Source organism: Heteronotia binoei, chromosome 6 (assembly GCF_032191835.1).
Source record: "Heteronotia binoei isolate CCM8104 ecotype False Entrance Well chromosome 6, APGP_CSIRO_Hbin_v1, whole genome shotgun sequence".
In the NCBI taxonomy this organism is placed as follows: domain Eukaryota; kingdom Metazoa; phylum Chordata; class Lepidosauria; order Squamata; family Gekkonidae; genus Heteronotia; species Heteronotia binoei.
The window spans coordinates 137,316,263-137,340,667 of NC_083228.1; the positions used below are offsets into that span (position 1 = coordinate 137,316,263).

The 24,405-nt window shown below is 45.5% G+C and overlaps 1 protein-coding gene across 1 annotated transcript; it reads right to left on the minus strand.

The window, feature by feature from the left end:
- On the minus strand, positions 1–23,545 carry LOC132574453 (cytochrome P450 2J4-like). The gene is made up of 9 exons (XM_060242807.1): positions 23,360–23,545; positions 19,250–19,412; positions 17,863–18,012; positions 14,678–14,838; positions 10,780–10,956; positions 8,423–8,564; positions 4,836–5,023; positions 2,711–2,852; positions 1–234 (listed from the first exon to the last, which is right to left on the minus strand). Exons 1-9 carry the CDS (start codon positions 23,528–23,530, stop codon positions 44–46), a joined length of 1,485 nt encoding a protein of 494 aa, XP_060098790.1. The 5' UTR covers positions 23,531–23,545; the 3' UTR covers positions 1–43.
- Positions 23,546–24,405: the final 860 nt, after the last annotated feature.

Here is a 24,405-nt window from a genome sequence, read left to right on the forward strand (position 1 = left end):
ACTATTACTTGAATAATTCCCTGGCGCAAATGGTTTTCACTGTTTACGATGCACTACAGCGGGGAACAGCACGAAGTTTATAAGGATAGGGAGGAGTTCTCAATCCTTCTATAGGCGTCTGACTGAGTCTTCTCATTCCTTCTGGCAGCTGGAAGGTAAACACCCTCATGAGGCTGGTGAAGAAGATGAAGAGCTCCATCCTCGCCAGCTGCTCCCCCACACATGCGCGGGCACCTTCAAAGGACAAAAGGAAGGAGAGCAAGTAAGCAATATCTCTTTTGATTATTCTTCATTATGCATCGCACTAGTCAACAACTGCTTTTATATTCTCAGGAGATCAGTGGGCCAAACTTATGTCCCAAAGGGACCATCAGCAATTCCCATTGCCCTGTCCGCTGCGCCCATCATATCCCATGTGAAGAAGAAGAAGAGATTGGATTTAAACCCCACCTTTCACTAGCCAAAGGAGCGTCAGAGCAGCTTACAAATCTCTTGTTAGCCAAAATGCCCTCAAAACGAGGTTGGGGAATTAGTTTAATGGACACTTGGCTTTAATAGGAATCTTTTTATCTATGTATACCAGGCTCAACCATTCAGAGAGTGATGCTCAATAAAATGGACTCTAATTTAATAAAAACCAATTGTAATTTATTTAGAATAATAGTTCTTTCATACACGGTAAAAATACAAAACACTCACACATTCACACAGGTCTAAGGAAATACAGATAGATTGATAGGGGTAACATATATGGGTAGACAAACAGGGTCATATTTACCATCGTCGTCTTCAGGGAAGGTTTCCAATGGCGACATAAGAGGACAGGGGAAATGGACCCAAAACTGTGGCCAGAATTGGGGATGGATCTAGACAGTGGAACTGGGATACTGTTAGATGCACACATGAGTGGAGTTGGGTCAGAGGTTAAATAGACTCCGTCAGACCCTTCAGGGGCTGGGAGGTCTTGGGGAGGAGCAGGGGGAAGGCTCTGTGATGACCAAGGAGGCAGGACATTAGCAGAGCCAATGGTGAGTTCCTTGCTGACACCTAATTGGATGCCAGTTTGGGCCAATGAACTTCACCTTAGTCCGGTGAACCTGGAAATTTCCAAGCTGCAATGCTGCCTGGGGCGGCTCCAAGGTATTAGACTAGGGAGAGAATGGGAATGGCTGGATACTTAAGGTTAAATGGGATTATCTGGAAAGGTGACAATAGGGAATCAAATACTGGCCTAGGTATCACCCGGGTTAGACAAAACACTTGGTTGAGACAGGAGATGGTTTTCCTCTTCCTTATCTTCTTCCTGGGCAAGAGTTATTGTTCTGGTATTGCTGAGCAATTAGGATCAACAGTGGAGCTATTAATCCATTCATGAGGTAAATGGGTTGCTTGCAGGCTAGGGTGTGTACGTGTGACTTTCCCACTAAGAAGGAATGAGTCCAGCCTGGCTGGGTATGCTTAGATCAGGAAAGCAAGATGGATTCTGGTGGTGTTAAGCCTGTGGTTCATGGAAGCAGGCTGGAAACATGGTGGCCTGGCTTCTTCCACTGCAGTGGCCAAGACTGGGCACACAAGGAGCAGCTGGAGCATGTCTGTAGTTCTGGCTAACACCCTTCAGAGATGTAGAATGCTGCTGAAAAGCTGAGGCTTATAGTATCCACATAAGCCTTAGAAACTGTAAGCAAAGTCCACTTCTTAAAGCAGATGTGTGAGAGTCAAAACTCCAGGCACCCTGGCAACCATACTGGTGATCATGATGTCCATGTGTATGAAAAGTAGGGGGCTTTTCCTCACACTCTTTTCCCTTCCCCTCTCCACAACAGTCACCCTGTGGGGTAGGTGGGGCTGAAAGAGCTTTCCCAGAATTGCTCTTGAGCAGAACAGCCTTGAGAGAACTTGTGGCTGACCCAAGGTCACATTAGTAGGTGTATGTGGAGGAATGGGAAATCAAACTCAGTTCTCTTAGATAAGAGTCCATGCACTTAATGATTACAACAAACTGGCTCTCTACAGATGTGGATCTGACTCTTCAGAGCCAGTTTGGTGTCGTGGTGAAGTGTGCGGACTCTTATCTGGGAGAACCGGGTTTGATTCCCCACTCCTCCACTTGCAGCTGCTGGAATGGGTCAGCCATAGCTCTCGCAGGAGTTGTCTCTGAAAGGGCAGCTTCTGTGAACACTCTCTCAGCCCCACCCACCTGACAGGGTGTCTGTTGTGAGGGAGGAAGATAAAGGAGATTGTGAGCCACTCTGAGTGGAGGATGGAATATAAATCCAAAGTCATTGTCGTCGTCTTCTTTTTCTTCTGTAGAGCCCCTGAGGAAGTTGCCATGAGTTACCCATAGTTGACCCCTAGTGTATGCAGCTTTTAAGATCAAGGCTCGGATCCTATGAACAAGTTCTGCGCATGCTAACTATCCCATCACTAAAAGCTAGCTGTTAGCGAGTGCCAAACAGCAACCAGCCCAAGCGCAGTCTAGTACAGATAGAAGAAGAGAAATGTTGGGTTGGGCTACATTCAAAATGGTCCATCCATTTGGATCTAACGGTATATCCATTTGCCTTCATGAGATTCCAAGCCGTTCAACGGCTAAGGTTGAACGAACATTTCCTAAACCGCAATATGAAGTGGAACAAAATGTTCTGTCTTCGTTACATGACTTGGTCTACATAACCATCCATCATAAGCTATTCTAGAGTTCTCCATTTACCTGCACCAAAAGGCAGAAATTCTTCTCTGGGCACAAAATTTCCATCCTTGTCCAAAAAATGATTTGGGTTCAACTCTTCAGGAGTCTCCCATTGCTCAGGATCAAGAAGAACAGAGCAAAGATCTGGAATAATCACGGTCCCCTGAAAGGAAGACGCAATTGACTCAACAGATATCCAGAACAGCATATTGCATTTTTTTGTCTCTTGCTATCCTAAAGCACTCCTTTGCTCTTTCTCATATATCCATGCTTTATCCTTCGGACTCAGGTTTCTTAAAAATAAAGGCTGGATTTGTATGCTTGTAAATAAGAGCCAGTCCCCCCGCCCCCCAAAAAAGCAGATGAAACCGATGTTTGCAAAAAAAAAGTGAAAAGAGTATATGTGGAGAAGAATTATGAGAAGGTCAATGTAATGGATCCCTGGGAGTCGATATCGTTTGCCCTTGGAGACAAAAAATGAAGAACACATCGTTCTTTGGTTCATTTCGCCTCTTTCTTCTGGAGTCCAATATGTAAATTCTTTTCATTTGTGAAATCAGGAGATCTCAGTAAGAGAAGGAACATTTTGCGTGTTTCTCCTGATCTATTGTGAAGACCAGGGCTTTTTTTTGAGCAGGAACGCAGAGGAACGCAGTTCCAGCTGCCATAGTGTCAGGGGGTGTGGCCTAATATACAAATGAGTTCCTGCTGAGCTTTTTCTGCCCAAAAAAGCCTGATTAAGACAAAGTCAAGTAGCACCTTTAAGACCAACAACATTTTATTCAGAATGTAAGCTTCCATGTGCATGCATACTTCATCAGACAATGGAATGAGGTACATTGTCAAGATGAAGTATGCATGCATAGAATCATAGTTGGAAGGGACCTCCAGGGTCATCTAGTCCAACCCCCTGCACAATGCAGGAAAATCACCAACCCCTCCCCCTAAATTCACAGGATCTTCATTGCCGTCAGATGGCTATCTAGCCTCTGTTGAAAAACCTCCAAGGAAGGAGAGCCCACCACCTCCCGAGGAAGCCTGTTCCACTGAACAAAAGCATACATTCTGAATAAAATTCTGTTGGTCTTAAAGATGTTTCCGGACTCCTGCTTTGCTCTGTTGCTTCAGACCAACACAGCTGCCCACCTGGATCTAAGACACTAACGGGGTGGGATAGATGCTTGAGAGCAATATATTAAATACGTGACCTTTGAGGGGGAATGCTGGACACCAGGTGATAGCTGAAAACGACACAACACAACAGACTGTTTAGCATAGATGGGTCAAATTGCTTTGGGGAGACAGTAGAATAATCCCAATGTCATCTAAAAAGATGTTGCATTTATATCCTGCCCTATACTCTGAATCTCAGCATCTCAGAGCGGTCACAATCTCCTTTACCTTCCTCCCCACCACAGCAAACACCCTATGAGGCAGGTGGGGCTGAGAGAGCTCTCACAGAAGCTGCCCTTTTAAGGACAAACTCTTTTGAGAGATATGGCTGACCCAAGGCCATTCCAGCAGCTGCAAGTGTAGGAGTGGGGAATCAAACCCAGTTCTCCCAGATAAGAGAGCTATGGCTGACCCAAGGCCATTCCAGCAGCTGCAAGTGGAGGAGTGGGGAATCAAACCCGGTTCTCCCAGATAAGAGTCCGCACACTTAACCACTACACCAAACTAGCTCTCATAGGATATAACAGGGGTGGCCAACGGTAGCTCTCCCGATGTTTTTGCCTACAACTCCCATCTGCCCCAGCCAGCGTGGATGGGAGTTGTAGGCAAAAAAAATCTGGAGAGCTACCGTTGGCCACCCCTGGGATATAATTTTGGGCAGGGGTGGAATTCTAACAGGAGCTCCTTTGCACATTAGGCCATACACCCCTGATGTAGCCAATCCTCCAAGAGCTTGCAAGGCTCTTACAAGGCACTGTAAGCTCTTGGAGGATTGGCTACATCAGGGGTGTATGGCCTAATGTGCAAAGGAGCTCCTGCTAGAATTCCACCCCTGATTTGGGGGAAAGATGGGCAAGCTTCTTGTCCTTCCAGAAATTCAACAATGGAAGCTCCTTTGAAGGTATATCTTTTAAATGCTATGTCTAATAAATATTTGAGGTTCTATAGCTGCAGCAACGATAATTTTAGATACCTTTGGAATGGGAAAACCAAGTATGTTCACATCCTTCACACATTTTCTGGGCACCCCAATTAATAAGACATATTGTAGTCGCTGGATCTCGTGAATGACAGCATTGGTGTAGGGCAGCTTCTTTAGATCTCGATAACTGAACGATTGATATGAACCCAAAACACTGTCCAGCTCCTTATGGACATTCTCTGGGGGAAATTATGGTAAGAGGACTTGCATTAGGTGTTACATGTATCTGGGAAAAGTAAAACAATCTTTGTGAAGCAATTATTTCATGTAAAAACTTTCCAGTTTATGCTGTAAAAATGCCCCCCAAACTGCCTCCCTCTTTTCCCTGGGATTTGCTTTGGCCCTTTTTGCTTACTCCAGTTTAAGGACATAAGAACCTAAGAGAAGCCATGTTGGGTCAGGCCAATGGCCCATCCAGTCCAACACTCTGTGTCACACAGTGGCCAAACCCCCCAGGTGCCAGGTGTTTGAGTAGCTTTGAAAATTCTCTCTTGGATTACTGGAATACCCAGCAGTTGGGAGCCCTCATTTGATTTACAGATCTTTTTGCCCAGACTAGAGGTGTCAATCATGCAGCCCGGGGGCCAAATCAGGCCCCCGGAGGGCTCCTATCAGGCCCCTGAGCAACTGGCTGTCATCTGCTTCCTTCTCCCTCTCTCTTACTTCCTTCTCCATAACAGCTTGCTTTGCAAGGCTTGCTCAATCACAACCTATACCTACCTTGAGAATTTAATGCAACTTGCCAGAGTTCTTTTATATACATTTTGAATATTTATTAATATTTATGGTTTTATCTGTTTTATCTGTTTTAAATGTTTATTCTCTTATATGTTTAAATATTGCTTAATTTTATGATGGATCTATTGTTGGAACCCGCCCTGAGCCACCCGTGGGAAGGGCGGGATATAAATTCTAAATAAATAAAAATAAATAAAAAATAGGAGCTACAGAGCAAAACCTCTGTTTTCTCCATTGGCTGAGGCTCCTCTCTTGGAGAGGAAGAGGGGACGGCAGAGTTTGTTTTTCCAGTCTCTCTCAATCACACAACAGAGCCTCTCTTCCTTCCCCTTCCTGGTCCCCTGTGTGTGTGTGGGGGGGGGGGAGGGAGGGAGCCAGGACTTCCTATGCCCAGTTCCCCGGATCCCATGGTAGAGATACAAAGAAAACATCTTTAAGACCAACAAGTGTTAATGTTTTAAGGGTATGGTTTTTTAAAAAAAAAAATGTGTGTGTATCCTTTAAAAGATTTATATCTCTGCTACCTAATCTTAAATAGGTACACACATGGTCCGGCCCAACCTGACACGGCCTGGCCCAACAAGAACTCATTTACATCCTATCTAGCCCTCATAGCCAGTGAGTTCTACAATGAGTAATCACGAACTTTTGTTTCTCCTCTTTCTCTATCACTTTACCTCATTTCCTCTTCCTGAGTGTTTTAAATACTTGCCTATCATCACCATCACCATCATCATCATTTGTAGCCATCCTTTCTCACTAAAACTCCAGACAATCACAAAATATGAAAAGCAATTAAATCAGACACTAAAGACCTCCAATTAACGATGTCGAATCGTAGAATCAAAGAGGTGGCAAGGTCCATGGAGGCCATATAGTCCAACCCCCTGCTCAATGCTGGATCAGCTTAAAGCATTTCGTTTTTAGTTGCTTTATATTTATATCCCTCCCTTTCCACAAGCAGACTCAGGGTGGCTAACAGTCAAATATCCTTCAAAACAATATAATTCCAAAACCAGGCCTCGGCTTCAGTGGGAGCTCACAGGAGCACAGCTCCTGAACCTTCCTGAGAGTCCCACCTCCTCCTCCTGAGAGTCCCACCTCCTCCTCCTGAGAGTCCCAGTTTGGTGTAGTGGTTAAGTGTGCGGACTCTTATCTGGGAGAACCGGGTTTGATTCCCCACTCCTCTACCTGCACCTGCTGGAAAGGCCTTGGGTCAGCCATAGGTCTGGCAGAGGTTGTCCTTGAAAGGGCAGCTGCTGTGAGAGCCCTCTCCAGCCCCACCCACCTCACAGGGTGTCTGTTGTGGGGGAGGAAGGTGAAGGAGATTGTGAGCTGCTCTGAGACTCTTCGGAGTGGACGGCGGGATATAAATCCAATGTCTTCATCTACCTCACAGGGTGTCTGTTGTGGGGGAGGAAGGGAAAGGAGATTGTGAGCCGCTCTGAGACTCTTCGGAGTGGAGGGCGGGATATAAATCCAATATCATCTTCTTCTTCACCTCCTCCTCCTGAGAGTTCCACCTCCTTGTCCATTGAATAGCAGGTGCAGCTGCAGAACAATCCCTGGATGAGCTCCACCACCTGTTTTTCTACAAAAACAACCCCTGTATAAAACTATTAAAATCATTTAAAATATGAGAGATAAAATAATGCTACATAAATGAATGGCAAATTGCAATACATTCCTTGGCAGGCTGTACAATTTCGTAATTAGTTCTTTTAAATTAGATCTTTACAAGTAGATCCTTAAATCAGATTTCCCTGACAAGGGTTCATCCAACCACAACTTGAATCCTGTCAGTAAAGGGGACCTCACCACCTCCCTAGGCAGCCAATTCGCTGATGAACTATTTTTTCCCAGTTCAGGGAAATCCTAGACCTAGACTCTAACCCAGGAGTGCCAAAAATGCAGCCCAGGGGCTAAATCAAGCCCCCAGAGGACTCCTATCGGGCCCCTGAGTAACTGGCTGTCATCTGCTTCCTTCTCCCTCTCTCTTGCTTCCTTCTGCATCACAGTTTGCCTTGCCAGGCTTCCTCAATTACACAGAAGCTACAGAGCAAAAGCTGTATTTTCTCCATTGGCTGAGGCTCCTCCCTTAGGAAGGAAGGGGGTAGGGAGAGCTTGCTTTGCTAGGGTCTCTCAATTGCACAGCTCAGCTACTGAGTCAAGCCACTCTTCCTTCTATTGGCTGAGGCTCCTCCCTCTCCTGGTCCCCTGGGGAAGGAAGGAAGGAGCCAGAGTGCCCAGTTCCCTGGATCCCATGGGAGAAATACAAAGAAAGCACTTTTAAGACAATGCTAATGTTTTAAGGGTGTTTTTTTAAAAAAAATTCTTTGCGTTTGTCTGTGTCCTTTATAAAGATTATATCTCTGCTACCTAATCATAAATAGGTACGCACATGGCCCGGTCCAACTCAACATGGCTCGGTCCAATAAGGTCTCATTTATGTCTGATTTGGCCCTCATAACAAATGAGTTTGACGCCCCTGCTCTAACCACTACACCAAACTGTTCCTCCTGTGACTCTATATGCTTTCCCTGAGTGTATTGCCATATATTTCTAAAAAGGGGGAAGTAAGTGGGGGGGGGGCTGTGGCTCAGTGATAGAGCATCTGCCTGACACACAGAAGGTCCCAAGTTCAATCTCTGGCATCCCCAGTTAAGGAGATTAGGTAGGAGGTGATGTGAAAGACCTCTGCCTGAGACCATGGAGAGCTTCTGCCAGTCTGAGTAGACAATACTGATATTGATGGACCTGCTCTGATTCAGTATAAGGCAGCTTCATGTATTTGTGTGTTCAAAAGTGGCCTTCAATCATGTTCCACATGACTTTCTCACCTTGGATATCTTGATAATTCACCATGAGGAGCAGAGCCCATTGAAGAGAGGAGGCAGTAGTGTCGGATCCTGCAATAAAGAGGTCAAATATGCTCTGGGCAAGGTTGTCTTCACTGTATGTAGAGTCAGGCTTCATCTTGCTCTGGTGTTGAAAAATACAGAAAGTGAAATAGACTCTTAAATGAATTCTAAACCTTTTAGCATTTTTGCCACCTCCTCTAAAACTACAGTTCAAAGCCCTAAAGAACAACATAAGAACATAACTTATTTTATGTTGGATCAGGCCAATAGCCCATCCAGCCAACACTCTGTGTCACACAATGGCCAAAACCCAGGTGCCATCGGGAGATCCATCAACGGAACATAAGAGAAGCCATGTTGGACCAGGCCAATAGCCCATCTAGTCCAACACTCTGTGTCACACAGTGGCCAAAAAAACCAGGTGCCTTTAAGAACTCATTATTTTCTCTTTAAAAACTCATGATTTCAGAACTCAGTTCTTTAAGAACTCATGATTTCTCTGTAGCAGATTAAGAGAACTACCCCAATCCTATGGAATAATATTTTGATAACAGATGAAAGGAAAAAGGTGGCAATGAATTCCTGAGAGTTCATTATACCCTATTTTGCCATTGACTTCAATGGCCCATAAGGTATAATGGGGCCGTATATTCAGGAAAAGCCAAATATCTCCCGAATCAGATTCGGCTACTGAATCAGCTGTTAGGAGATATTCGGCCCCTTGAATTTTTAAGCCCTGAATATGAATTTTCCTGAATTTTTTCCTTTGTACACTCCTAGTCCTGAACAGACCATTGCTGTCTTTATAGCAAGCTGGGCCTTGTCAATAAGTGCTTTTGGTTCTGAGTAACATCTTGCTGAACCTGCCAGTGGCTTTATAGCATATTGAGGATGGCAGATGGGGTCTGGCACCTCAAAGCACATTAAGTGGGGGACAGGGCAAATGATACCAATGGTAGCTGCTGGCTGAGTTTGAAGCCAAGGTGGATTTGCCAGAACAAAGGCAGCCACAGTTAGTTTGCCTACCGCAGCCTGCCCTCAATTAATGATCAACAAATATAGTTAAGGATTGCAGCATGAAAGACCAAATTGAACCAACACACTGTTAGCTGTAATAGCACCAGGTATTTATTTTTTTGTAGCAGGGACTCCTTTGCATATTAGGCTACACGCCCCTAATGTAGCCAATCCTCCAAGAGCTGACAGGGCACTTAGTACAGGGCCTACTGTAAGCTCCTGGAGAATTGGCTACATCAGGGGTGTGTGGCCTAATATGCAAAGGAGTTCCTGCTACAAAAAAAGCCCTGACTAGCGCACAGATAAAAAACAATTTCCATTAATGTCAATGACGACAGAATCTAGTTATATTTTTACACAGTATTATTGCCTCTTAACATGGAGCATTAAAGCAACAGGCAGCATACATAAAGTCCAATAAACAAAGACGTTAATTCGCAAAGTTCATTATAAGCTCACGCTAATTAGTTCTCAAATGGAAACCATCAAGTCCATGAGAAGTCCAATATGTAATTCTAGTTCACATGAAGATTCCAGATAATCCCTCGTTCCGATGACTTCTTCCTCAGTGAACCCCAGATAGTTATGGCATGTACCAAACTATGCCATCGTAGTGATTTTTATGTCCACCCTATATATTTTGTGGGTCCAATGAATTAATTGCATGATTAAGTCCAAGTTTTCCAGGCACTCTATTTGATTCCAGAGCTTTTAAGGCAAATATTTCTAAGACAAAGTAGCCTTGCAAGGCTATTTTGTCTTAGAAATATTTGCCTTAAGTACTTTGGAATCCAATAGAGTGCTTTGTCTAAAATAATTAATAATAATAATAAATTTTATTTATACCCCGCCCTCCCCGCCAAGGCAGGCTCAGGGCGACTTACAAGACATGGCAAAAGCCATATTAAAACAATAAAACAAGATTATAAAGTTCAATACAGTTAACAATTAAATATTTAAATAATCTAAAAACAGTCTAAAATATAATCTAATAGTGCTATATCTCAGTTATATTAATGATGGCGTGATGTTTATTCCAAGCTCCATCTTAGAAGGCTAGCTGGAAGAGGGCAGTTTTGCACGCCCTACAGAATTGGCCAAGATCCCGCAGGGCCCGCACCTCTTCCGGCAGCTGGTTCCACCATTGGGGTGCTTTTATAGAGAAGGCCTGTTCTCTAGTTGTTTTTAGTTTGGTCTCTTTTGGCCCAGGTACTTCCCGAATTACTTGAAAACTTTCCTCAAAGGGCTTGGTCTCCTGACCCCTCTTTTCTTTCTTTTTCTGGAAGGTGTCTAATTTTGCACAAAAAGTGAACACTTACTTTCTCCATCTGAAGCAGATAAAAATCAATGAAATCCTGGGGCTCGTGCATGGCGTGGTTCTTCCTATGCTCGTCAATTTCCTTCTTTGCAAATGAAAGCACATACTCGATGCATGATAATGTTTTCCTGTGAGGACCTGGGAGATGTTTCACAAGCCATGGAAGAATTTCATACATCTACAAAGAAGAAGAGAGAAAAAACCCCCCAACATCTTCTATTATGAGAGAAGATGTGAGAGCCAGTTTGGTGTAGTGGTTAAGTGCGCGGACTCGTATTTGGGAGAACCGGGTTTGATTCCCCACTCCTCCACTTGCACTTGCTGGAATGGCCTTGGGTCAGCTATAGCTTTCATAGAAGCTGTCCTTGAAAGGGCAGCTGCTGTAAAAGCACTCTCAGCCCCACCTACCTCACAGGGTGTATGTTGGGGGGGGGGGGTAGAGGAGATTGTGACCGCTCTGAGACTCGGAGATTCAGAGTATAGGGCAGGATATAAATCCAAAATCATCATCATCTTCTTCTATTATGAGGATGAATAGCACAGTTAATAAACCAACTTTTAAACACATGAAGGCCTGGTTCCAGACCAGCAGTGACCCATGGACACCTCAGAAACCTATCAGAAAAGCATGTCCAAACATGCACATCTGCCGCCTACCCTGGTCCCATTCTCAGCCCATCCTCAGGCATCCTCGAAGCGGCTCAAAAAGCTATCACTTTCGAAGTGGTAGCAAATTTCTGAGCTGCACACCGGCCGCCTCTTCGGTGTCTGGATGTGGAAGTGCGCAAGCAAGGTGGATTGGAGGTGTGAACCTGTTGATCCACTCTGGGCGCTCACTGGCACTCTTGGGAAAGAAGAAACCCAAACCGCACCAAGGGAATGGAACGCTACAGCCATCTGGCCACAGGTGGGATGGGGCGCCTTGCGTCGGAACAGGGGGAGGGGATTTGGCCACTCCTTTTTGAGCCAGCTGGTTTCCAAATACCTCCCATGCACCCCAAGCTGCAGGCCTGGAACCAGCTAAGCTGGCTTTTATGCAGAGCCAGGCTGTTGATCTAGCAAGGTCAGCATTCTCTGCTGTGTGGGAGGGGCCATGTCGCAGCGGCAGAGAATCTGCTGGGCTTGCAGAAAGGGCAAGTTCAATCCCTGGCACCTCCGAAGGTTCATGTGGTAGGCAACGTGAAGGACCTCCACCTGAGATACTGGAGACCCACTGCCAGTTTGAATAGGCAGTTCGAGCCCTGGTGGGCTGACAGTCTAATTCAGCATAAGGCAGCTTCATGTGTTTGCTGGCAAGGACTAGCAGGTAGAGCAGAGCTGGACTTTTTATCCCAGCGGTTGGCTGGGAAATCTAAGAAAGAAGCAAGAAAATATTGGATGAAATGTTATGCCTGGCTAGATACTTGGGGCTCTTAAGATTCTCTGGTGTGAACTTCTATCTCCTTTTCCCCCCCTGTACTCTGTAGCACAAGATTGCCTTTATTGGAATTGTCAAATTCGATAGATACTTTAACAAAAAGATTTATAACATAAAATATCAAAAGGTTCATGATGATTAGTTTAGAGACAATACGTGGCAATTTATGTATTTTAAGAAAGTATTGCAGATGTAGACTTATATTCTTAAGAACATAAGAGAAGCCATGTTGGATCAGGCCAACGGCCCATCAAGTCCAACACTCTGTGTCACACAGTGGCAAAAAAATTTATATACACACATACACTGTGGCTAATAGCCACTGATGGACCTCTGCTCCATATATTTATCTAAACCCTTCTTGAAGGTGGCCATGCTTGTGGCCGCCACCACCTCCTGTGGCAGTGAATTCCACACGTTAATCACCCTTTGGGTGAAGAAGGACTTCCTTTTATCCGTTTTAACCTTTCTGCTCAGCAATTTCATTGAATTTGGAAGTATTTTTTTTATGCAGAATAAGATTAATATGTACTCTTATCCCCTATCTTCTCCCATTCCCTTCCTTGAAATCAATAAAACTTTTAAAATGTTAAGGACTATCAGGTAGAGGTCTTTAACACTACCTGTCACCTTGTGCTTTTAACTGGAGGTCCCAAGGATTGAACTTGGGACATTATGCATGTAAATCAGATGTTCTGCCATGAAGTCATAGCCCCTCTTTTTGGTCTCTACTAAGAATGGGCACGAATCAGCAAAATTCGGTTCGGCCACAGACCAAACCATGAGCCACATTGAACCAGAGGTTGGTTTGCAAACTAAACCAGTTCATGGTTCCTGGGCCAGCGAACCCTGTTGAAAGGGACCACAGTCCCTTTCAATGGGGTTTGCAAAAATCCTGAAAAAGAGCTGAGCAGAGGAGAACAGCTCGCTCTCTCCACCACTCAGCTGTTTTGGACTGCCTCCTGCAGTCCCTTTAAACTTTTAAACGGCTGTTTCAGGCTGTCTTCTGTAGTCCCTTTATAGTTTAAAGGGACTGCACAAGACAGCCTGAAACAGCTGTGTGGCAGGGAGCACAGCTGTCTTTCAGGTTGTCTTCTGCCGTCTCTTTATAGTTTATGAGACAGCTCAATCTGAAACAGCTGAGCGATGAGGAGCACCTTCTTGTGGTAGAGAATCCCTTTAAACCCTTGCTTTCTGTTTCAGTGGCAAATCACCATGAACTGCCATGGACTGCTTTTAAAAGTTCATAGAAGTTTGTGATGGTAGACCCATCATGAACTTCTGTTCACGAACCACGAACTTCCATGGACTGCTTTTAAAAGTTCGCAGAAGTTTGTGATGGTAGACCCATCACGAACTTCTGTTCACGAACCATGAACAGGGCAAAATGCGTGATTAATTTTGCTTCGTAGTTCAGTTTGTGCCCATCTCTTCAGAAGCTGAGATTTCGCCAGAGGGCAAGCATGTTATTTATGCCCTCAAAGGGTGAATGGTGGGTCTCAATCAGGAGCATGCTAAATTATATGTGGAAGACATACAGACAGAATCTTGATGTACTCTCGTTTTATGAAAAGCGTGTATAGAAAAGCTCCCATTTTCAGCAAAGATACAGGAGGGAGAGGGGTAGAAGGCTGCTTCAACCTTTTCCCTTCCACTCTTTTTCTGCATCCTTCCACCAGGGGAAAGGATATGGAAACACACATATCTTTTTCCCCACAGGTAGAAAAGCAATTTGGAGGGACTTTTTCAGCTGTAATATAAGAGACCAAGGCACACTTCCTGCCTGACAACACTTTATCCCTTCATTGCAGCCAGGCCTGGTGCTAGGGTTCTGATGCCTGAGGCAGAACCCTGTGCCAGCGCCCCCCCCTCCAGTACTAATCACACGCCACTATGACATCACCCAGAAGTAACATCACCATGGCAGCACGTTGCCTGCCTAGCAGCCCTGTCCCACTTTATAACGAGCTGAACGGGGGCTGCAGGTGCATTGCTCCAAGCAAAGAAACAACACCCCCCCCTCCCGCCCCACAACCCCTGCTGAGCTCATTATAAAGTGGGACGGGGCTGCTGGGTGCCTTCCCCTGCCCAGCGTGCTCCGAGTTTGGAGCACATCAGGCAGGGGAAGTCGCGTCCTTCCTGGGCTTTCAGGGAGGGGGGCACTCTCCCAACCCCTGAAAGCCCAGAAAGAGCACTCGCGCCTTCCCCTGCCCAGTGTGCTCCAAGTTCGGAGTGCGCTGGGCAGGGGAAGCTGTGTTCTTTCTTGACTCTGAGGGATCCAGGAAGCTCCTCCGAGCCGAGAAAGTCTCAGGGATGGTGCAAGTGGGGACGGAGAGGGGGCGCCCCTGTGGGAGCCGGCACCCCAGGCTGTCACCTAGTTCGCCAACACCTATGCGCTGGCTCCAGTTGCAGCCATCAAGAATTCTTTTTTAAGGCCCTCAAAGACCAGGTTAACTCAGTCAAACAGAAGAAGGCTACTCACACCATGAGCGACGCTTGTTGTATATCCTAATATCACTTCAATGCTTTCCATCAAACTGAGAAACTCTTCATTGTCCATCGAAAAGCGGTGTCCAAAAGCCACAGCACAGATCACATTGGAGACAGCATTTCTGATAGCCATTGAAGGGTTGAAGGGCTGCCCTGAAAATAACGTTATTTGCCTTCATATATCGACTGGAATTGTGTTTTCTGATTCAAATATAAGAGGAGAATAATAATGAGAGAGTTTTGTGAGCAGTTGGGATGCTAGTACGTTGTCCAGGGGGGCAGCTCATACATCAAATGGGTTTCAACAAACCGAAGGCTACATTCTTATATGAAGCTATATGTACATATGAAGCTGCCTTATACTGAATCAGACCCTTGGTCCATCAAAGTCAGTATTGTCTACTCAGACTGGCAGCGGCTCTCCAGGGTCTCAAGCTAAGGTTTTTCACGCCTATTTGCCTGGACCCTTTTTAGTTGGAGATGCCAGGGATTGAACCTGGGACCTTCTGCTTCCCAAGCAGATGTTCTACCACTGAGCCACTGTGCCTCCCCAAATATTGGATTTATATCCTGCCTTCCACTCCAAATTTCGGAGCCTCAGAGCAGCTCACAATCGCCTTTATCTTCCTCCCCCACAACAGACACCCTGTGAGGTGGGTGGGGCCGAGAGGTCTCTCTCAAAAGCTGCCCTTTCAAGGACAACCTCTGCCAGAGCTTTGGCTGACCCAAGACCACTCCAGCAGGTGCAAGTGAAGGAGTGGGGAATCAAACCCGGTTCTCCCAGATAAGAGTCCACACTCTTAACCACTACACGAAACTGACTCTCTCTTATGTAAAACTTTTCATAATTAATTGAATTACAAAGCATCAGAAGTAATTAGAAATTGCTGAAATTGGATTACTCACGCAGGGCCTGTGCTTTGTATGCTTTGCTAGCTCCTTCTTTTCAAATGAAAACAAATACACCATGCATGAAAATGACTACTCGTGTGGCCCTGGGAAAAATACCACTCAGCAGCCAACTTTACGAGGCCTTGGAAGAGATGAATTCTCTAGACCAAGAATGGCCACTATGGCTCGGGAGCCACCTGTGACTCTTTCTCACATATTGTGTGGCTCTCAAAGCCTCCACCCCATCCCACTGGCCAGCTTAGAGAAGGCATTTCTCTCTTTAAAAACCTTCTCCAAGCCAAGCCAGCCAGCCGCTTGGAGAATGCATTTAAAGTTGCTTTCTTTCTACCTCTCCTTCCCCCCAATCTATTTTCCTTCCTTCCTTCCTTCCTCTCTTCCTTCCTCTCTTCCTTTCTCCCTTCCTCCCTCCTTTCCTCCCTCCTTTCCTCCTTTCCTCCTTCCTTCCCTCCTTCCTTTCCTCCTTTCCTCCCGCCTTTCCTCCCGCCTTTCCTCCCGCCTTTCCTCCCGCCTTTCCTCCCGCCTTTCCTCCCTCCTTTCCTCCCTCCTTTCCTCCCTCCTTTCCTCCTTCCTTCCCTCCTTCCTTCCCTCCTTCCCTCCTTTCCTCCTTTCTTTCTTTCTTCCTTCCTTCCTTCCTTCCTTCCTTCCTTCCTTCCTTCCTTCCTTACAGCTCTTAAACATCTGATGTTTACATGTGGCTCGTAGATTAAGCAACTTTGGCCACCCCTGCTCTAGACATATTTCAATCTGAAGTCAAACTTGGGGTTGGGGCAGAAACAGCCTTGTACACCGTAGCTGAAATTGCACTTGGTACCCTGGCCACATATGTGAGGAGGGCAGCGGTGGAATTCTAGCAAGAGCTCCTTTGCATATTAGGCCACATGCCCCTAATGTAGCCAGTCCTCCAAGAGCTTACAAAGAAGAGCCTTGTAAGCTCTTGGAGGATTGGCTACATCGGGGGATGTGGCCTAATATGCAAAGGAGCTCCTGCTAGAATTCCACCCCTGGAGGTGGGCGGAGATCAGGATCATGCCAGTGGAATGCCTGACATTTACAAGCTTGCCTGAGGTCTGTGTGGGCTTTTGGGTGTCAGAGTAAAAGGTTTTCATTGACTCAGATTTTTAAATGGAATGTTTATTTTACTGATCGTGCCTTGCTTTTTCCCACCAGGTTTTAAGTTGCAATTGATGCAGAACAAAAGAAAAGCAGCACAGTAGCATCTGACAACAAAACAACAGGAAAAATACTGCTAAAGGGACTGCCTTTCCCCATATATACCCCAGAAAGCACTGCGTTCAGGTCAAAATCTGTTATCCCTCCAAAGACCAAAGGAGGTCAGACTAAGCTTTACTCGGGCCAGAGCCTTCTCGGTGGCAGCACCACTGTTATGGAATGCTCTCCCAGAGGCCATGAGAGCCCTGCGGGACCTCACCCAATTCTGCAGGGCCTGCAAAACCAAACTTTTTCGACAGGCCTACAACTACTAATGTGGAAGGAGGCTGCCCACTGTTATGTCGCTGAACAATATCATCTGTAAGATCGCTAATAGAGTAACAAAGGAACAGAGAACTGAGAAAGGAAACCACCTTTGTTATGAAATCTTTTTAATAGCACCTCAGAATGTAGTTTTTAAATTCTTTATATATATTTTTTTATTCTTTTATTGTAATTTGAATTGTTTTACCATGATTGTTAGCCGCCCAGAGTCTGCTCGCAGAGTGGGCAGCATATAAATCTAAAATAAATAAATAAAAAGACGACTGCAGATTTATACCCCGCCCTTCTCTCTGAATCAGAGACTCAGAGCGGTTTACAATCTCAAATATCTTCTCTCTCCACAACAGACACCCTGTGAAGTGGGTGGGGCTGAGAGGGCTCTCACAGCAACTGCCCTTTCAAGGACAACTCCTGCGAGAGCTATGGCTGACTCAAGGCCATTCCAGCAGCTGCAAGTGGAGGAGTGGGGAATCAAACCTGGTTCTCCCAGATAAGAATCCGCACACTGAACCACCGCACCAAACTGGCTCTCTAAAGCATCTACCTTTTTCTGTGCTGCTGATATTGTGCTGAGCTGGCTCTGTTATAGGATCCAAGTATTTGCACTCTTATGTTGGGGCAAGAATAATGAGTCTAGATGGTGTTTGTTTTTTTTCAAACTAGCCTCTTTTCAAATACATCCAGGGAAACTCAGAAATGTCCATAGCCTCTCTTTCGGTTTGGGGTTCTGTGAGGGGGCAGGTGCCTCCAGGATCTCCTCGAACTGCATACCTTTTGTGCCTGAAAAAGTCTCAACAAGCAGACGGGCTTCCTCTTCTATTTGATGCTCCATGCTTTTCTTCCCCACTCCCAGCTTCCTCAGGGTCACTTGCGCTAACTTCCTCTGCTGCTTCCAAGCATGGCCATTGGAAAATATAATACCTAAAGCCATCAAGAACCAATGAGAAATTACGAGTCACAACAAAAGCCACTGTTAAAAAAAAAAATTAGGTTGCCAGCCTTAAAAAGCAAAATAAAATGACATTCAGGGCTATGCAGAGCTACCTGGAAGTTTTAAAACTCCATGATGCCACAAATACCCAATCTGTGGGCTGTGTGATAAAATAGGCCCACTCTGGCCTGCAAGCCCTGTTCCACCCCGCCCAGAGCTAGTTGGTGAAAGAGAGCCGGTTTGGTGTAGTGGTTAAGTGTGCGGACTCTTAGTTGGGAGAACCAGGCTTGATTCCCCACTCCTCCACTTGCACCTGCTAGCATGGCCTTGGGTCAGCCATAGCTCTTGCAGAGGCTGTCCTTGAAAGGGCAGCTGCTGTGAGAGCCCTCTCCAGCCCCACCCACCTCACAGGGTGTCTGTTGCAGGGGAGGAAGCTAAAGGAGTTTGTAAGCCGCTCTGAGTCTCTGATTCAGAGAAAAGGGCGGGGTAAAAATCTGCAGTCGTCTTCTTCTTCGCTGTTTTCTCAACTCGTGGAGAGACTTTTCTTTCTCTCTCAGGTAACCACTGCCACCATCTGACTTTTGCAAGGAATTACCAGAGGTCCATCAGTGGCTATTAGCTGCAACGTATTGTTGGAACTCTCTGTCTGAGGCAAGTGATGCTCTGTATTCTTGGTGCTTGGGAGGGGCAACAGTGGGAGGGCTTCTATTGTCCTGGCCCCACTGGTCAACCTCCTGATGGCACCTGGGTTTTGTTGTCACTGTGTGACACAAAATGTTGGACTGGATGTGCCATTGGCCTGATCCAACACAGCTTCTCTTATGTTATGTCTGGGGCATATGATGCTCTGTATTCTTGGTGCTTGGGAGGGGCAACAGTGTGAGGACTTCTAGTGTCCTGGCCCCACTGATGTACCTCCTGATAGCACTTGGGTTTCTTGGCACTGTGTGACATGGAGTGTTGGATTGGATTGGCCATTGGCCTGATCCAACATGGCTTCTCTTACGTTCTTATGTTCTTACCTACTGAGAGGGTCAGGGCTCCCAGCTTCCCTTCCCCCATCAGGTTTATGTAAAACAATTTAGATGGGTGATAGATCCAGCACAATTTCTATCTCCAGATTTCATCAGGAAGAAATACAGATCCCCATTGTCCGCTTCTGCTTGATCCTCTCTTATTATCTTTATGCAGGTATAAGAGCTGCTGTTATTCGTTACAAAATTTTACCCTTTTCTTTTGTTAAAGCTTTGAGGAAAGGGGTCATCGGTCGGTCAGTTAAGCTCTCTGAATGGTTGATCAGCCCTTCTTTCACTGCTTGGAATCCACAAAGAACAACCATGGGGAGCTGTCCCATCCAGAGAGTATAAACGTTGCCATATTGCTTTGCCAGCTGCCATTTGCATAAAAAGAGGAAAGAGAAAAGTTAAATCCAAACAAACCAACTGAATTAATATCATCATGTGCAGTTGCTCCTTTCTCGCCTCTTCGGTTCTTGGCCATGTGTACGTCTCCTCTCTACCCATACTTCCTCCCTACTTTCCTACACCAGTTTGCTGTAGCAGTTAAGTGTGCTGACTTTTATCTGGGAGAACTGAATTTGATTCCCCACTCCTCCACTTGCAGCTACCAGAATGGCCTTGGGTCAGCCTTAGCTCTTGTAGGAGTTGTCCTTCAAGGGGTAGCTGTTGTGAGAGCCCTCCCAGCCCCACCCACCTCACAGGATGTCTCTTGTGGGAGGGGGGAGAAGATATAGGAGATTGTAAGCCACTCTGAGTCTCTGATTCAGAGAGAAGGGTGGGGTATAAATCTGCAGTCTTCTCTGCCATCACAGGTGCCTATATCTTCCCTTTCTTGGCCTGCTGAGATTCTCTCAACCAGGTTAAAATTATAGACCCTGGTTCCTTTGGAGGAGGAGGAAGAAGAGGAAGAGGAAAAGAAAGAGGGGGAGGAAGAGGAAGAGGGGGAGAAGGGGAGGAGGAGGAAGGGGGAGGAGAGAGGAGGAAGAGGAAGAAGAGGAGGAGGAGGAAGAAGAAATTGAATGGGTGATTATATCCTGCCCTGCACTCTGAATCTCAGAGCGATCACAATCTCCTTTACCTCCCCCACCCCCCCACAAGAGACACCCTGTGAGATGGGTGGGGCTGTGATAGCTCTCCCAGAAGCTGCCCTTTCAAGGACAACTCCTGCAAGAGCTAAGGCTGACCTGAGGCCATTCCAGCATCAACAAATGGAGGAGTGGGGAAAAACGCGGTTCTCCCAGATAAGAGTCCACACACTTAACCACTACACCAAACTGGCTAGGAATGGCAGAAATATACAAGTATATTCAAGCTTTATAGTTCCCAGACTTCAGGTGGGACCTCAGAATCTCCTGTATACAAAAGAAGAAAAAGAAAAGAAGATATTGGATTTATATCCCGCCCTCCACTCAGAGTCTCAAAGTGGCTCACAATCTCCTTTATCCTCTTCCCCCACAACAGACAACCTGTAATGTATTGAGAACCGAGACGGTTTGAAGGCAACATAGTTTATTCAGTAGTACATCACAAGAGAGAGAACACGCGGGCCAGGCCCCGCTTATATACAATGCCTGGTACTGCCCCCTCATCCGACCAGGCCAATCCTGGTCGGTCAAACTTCCCGCCACAGATCTTGATGGGCGGGGCATCAGGCGAGCTCCATCTGGGGACCCAAGGGTCGCCTTTAGTCGCGATCGCCATGAGGCCTAGTCACTTATGTTCAATAAATAACACACCCTGTGAGGTGGGTGGGGCTGAGAGAGCTCTCACAGCATCTGCCGTTTCAAGGACAATCTCTCCCAGAGCTATGGCTGACCCAAGGCCATTCCAGCAGCTGTAAGTGGAGGAGTGGGGAATCAAATCCAGTTCTCGCAGATAAGAGTCCACACACTTCACCACTACACCAAACTGGCTCTCACCAAAGAGAACCGTGTGGCAATATCAATATTTCAAACTTCCTTTCACAAACTTACTTTCACACATAAACAAAATGTATTCATACAAAGCATACAGTAACCATTTCTAATTAGAATAAACTTGCACAGGGCTTTTTTTTGTAGCAGGAACTTCTTTGCATATTAGGCCACACCCCTCTTGTGTAGCCAATCCTTGAAGAGCTTACTGTAGGCCCTGTACTAAGAGTGGTTAAGTGCACGGACTCTTATTTGGGAGAACTGGCCTTGATTCCTTACTCCTTCACTTGCAGTTGCTATAATGGCCTTGGGTCAGCCATAACTCTTGCAGAGGTTGTCCTTGAAAAGGGCAGCTTCTCTGAGAGCTCTCTCAGCTCCACCTACCTCACAAGGAGTCTGTTGTGGGGGGGGGGATGTAAAGGAGATTATGACCTCTCTGAAACTCCGAGATTCAGAGTGAAGGGCAGATTATAAATCCAATTTTTTCTTCTGTTTGATAAGCGGTTCCCTACATACATTTACACTACACTTCCAAGTTGTTGAGTTTGTTAAATTTTAATTCACCATTGTTTGTTAATTTGACTTTAGTTTTAAACTCAGACATATGGGTTGTTTTTCCTCTGTTTTATTAGTCTAATGTAACCTGTCCTGAGCCTGTTTATGGGGGAGAGCAGGACAGAAACCCCAAGAAATAAAATAAATAAATGCATTTCTGGGTGGATATCTGAACTGAGAAAAACTTTCACCATGAGTTTTTAAAATTTTCTCTCTAGGCAGAGAACAGGCAGGAAGGAGGAAGATAGTTCAATAGCTTTGCTGCTCACCCAGGGCTTTTTATGCAGAAAAAGTCCAGCAGGAACTCATTTGCATATTATGCCACTCCCCCTGACACCAAGCCAGCCGGAACTGCATTCCTGCTCAAAAAAAGCCCTGTGCTTACCCCAGCAATCTTCTTAGAAATACTAATTGGTCTAGCAAGAGACAATGGCATGGTCAAGCTCCCCCCTCCTCCAAGCAGGGAACAGAGGTTTGGAGGAATTTGAACTAGAAAGGCTTCAGGAAAAGTTTCTTTGATCTGATCTGATTGGGTCAATGGGAGGAGGAAAAGGAATGAGAAAACTCCTGAGAGCAAGGAGGAAGTGGTTTTTGGTGCTGACTCCATCAAAGCAGACAGAACTCTTAACTGAGGTCTGGAGGAGGCAGCCATTGGCCAGTGCTGACCTGCATGCCTGAAGGAGACTTAAAGGTAATGGTACTCCTGTAAGAGATCTGTAACTTCCTAAGCTAAGGAGTCTTCCTTATATTTAACAACTGATAGGGCACATATGAAGGTAGGGACAGAAGAATTGCATTTTACCATTTTATTTTGAATCCCTTGCTCTGGTGCTGTGCTAAATGTATGCTTGTGAACACTTTTTTTAAAGTAACAAATGCTTTATAACTTTTGATCCTGGTAGTGGTTCTCTGTGCCACATAAACCACCACTGTCTTGAACAAGCTACTTTAGAAGAAGCACCAGGAGGAAGAGGAGGGAAGTCAGTTAGCAAGTGGCTATTCCTCCAGTGGTACACAAGACAGTAAGTGGTCTTCATGGTAACCAGGAGCTGGGTAGCAGGAGACACTTGGGAGGGAAGCTGGGAGTCCTGGACCTCCCAGCTAAGATTGCCAAGTCCCTCCATTGTGCTGGGACACTCTAGGATTTGCAATAAAACTCAATGCTACCATAAAGTTTTATTGCGAATCCTAGAGTGACATGCCACAACTTATCTAACAGATACAACAGAAACAAAAAGTGGAATTTGTTAACAAATTGTGCAAACGTCAAAAACATCCATACGTCAAATAGACTTTTTCTAGGTTGGGGCTTATCCTTCGTGTTCTCTCCATTTATAAATCCATTGAAATTAATGGCTACATTGTATTAAATTGTTTTTTTTTCCCCTTTAAAAGATGACCTTTCTGGTGAGGGAATTAGATTGGTCTGTTTTCTATTGAGCGCTGACATCTATGTTGGAGAGCCCGCCCATGATCAAACAATACAAATCAACCAAATTTTACCACTTAGGCCAAATGTTACTTTTCTCACTTAGATGGTCCCCAGTGTTCATCTCATTCATATTTTCTTTAACAGAAGGAGGAGAGGGCAGAAACCATTATACATAGACTTGAGTAAGGGACAAGAGTTTTAATTCAACTGTACTATAATATCGTTTGCTACTCTAATATTTTCAAAAGATATTCAATTTTATTTAGGTCATGAACCAACCAAACCTTGGATTGGCCACAGACCAAAAAGTAGTCGTAGTAGCAGCTTACCCATAGTTGATATTACAGCAATCTGTGTAACATTAGGAAGAAAATGATTCAAAGCGTTGTTACAAAGTTAATTCATCAGAAAGACATACCTTTGCAAATGACTTTTGAGGCATCTTACATCTGAATCTCCAGAGGCCTCCGCTGATAGGAAGTCGTAGAGGTCCTGGAGGATAAAGCTTGGTTGAACGGTGCTGTTTTATAATCTGGACAATTAGAAGACACACCAAAAAAAGGATTAAAATTCCCAGCATCTCAAACATTATCCTGTCTTTTCTTTTCCTTTTTGCTAATCTATCTTCTTGAGCTGGATAGGATGAATGCTCCTCTCTAGCGTCACCAGCTATATTATTTTTTTCAGTAAACTGCTGGCATCATTTCATATGTCCCACATACTAGGATAAAGAGAGAAGGTGTCTTCTAATAGGGCAAATAAGCAGCCCAGGAATGTGGCCCTGCAGCTCTAGTTACTAATCATATGGGTGGTATTTTGCAACTCCAATGACGGGAAGAAGTCATTAATGCACTCTATACGCTGTTCACGGGAGGGGGCGAGGTATAAATCAGTGGAAATAAATCAAAATAAATGAATAAAATCAATCCCTGTCTAGAAAAGTTCGGCAGGGCCTGTAAAACAGAACTCTTTCGCCAGGCTTTCAGCTGAGGCAATGCTTACCGGTAGGCTTCCCAATTCCCAGGTCCCAGCGGGGGATCTCCTGGTTTTACAGGTTTCCCCCGCCCCCAGCCAGCTAGCTGGCAGGGGAAGCCCCACCCCCACAGCCCCCACAGCTCTAGATCTCCAGCATTTTCAGGGAATAATGGAGAATTGATCCACGGATATCCAGGGCTCTAGGGGGGCTGTGTTTTGAGGTAGAGGCACCAAATTTTCAGTATAGCATCTAGTCCCTCTCCCCAAAATACCCTCCAAGTTTCAAAACGATTGGACCAGGGGGGCCAATTCTATGTGCCCCCAAATAAGGTGCCCCTATCCTTCATTATTTCCTATGGAAGGAAGGCATTTAAAAAGGTGTGCTGTCCCTTTCAATGTGATGGCCAGAACTCCCTTCTGAGTTCAATTATGCTTGTCACAGCCTTGCTCCTGGCTCCGCCCCAATGTCTCCTGGCCCCACCCCCAAAG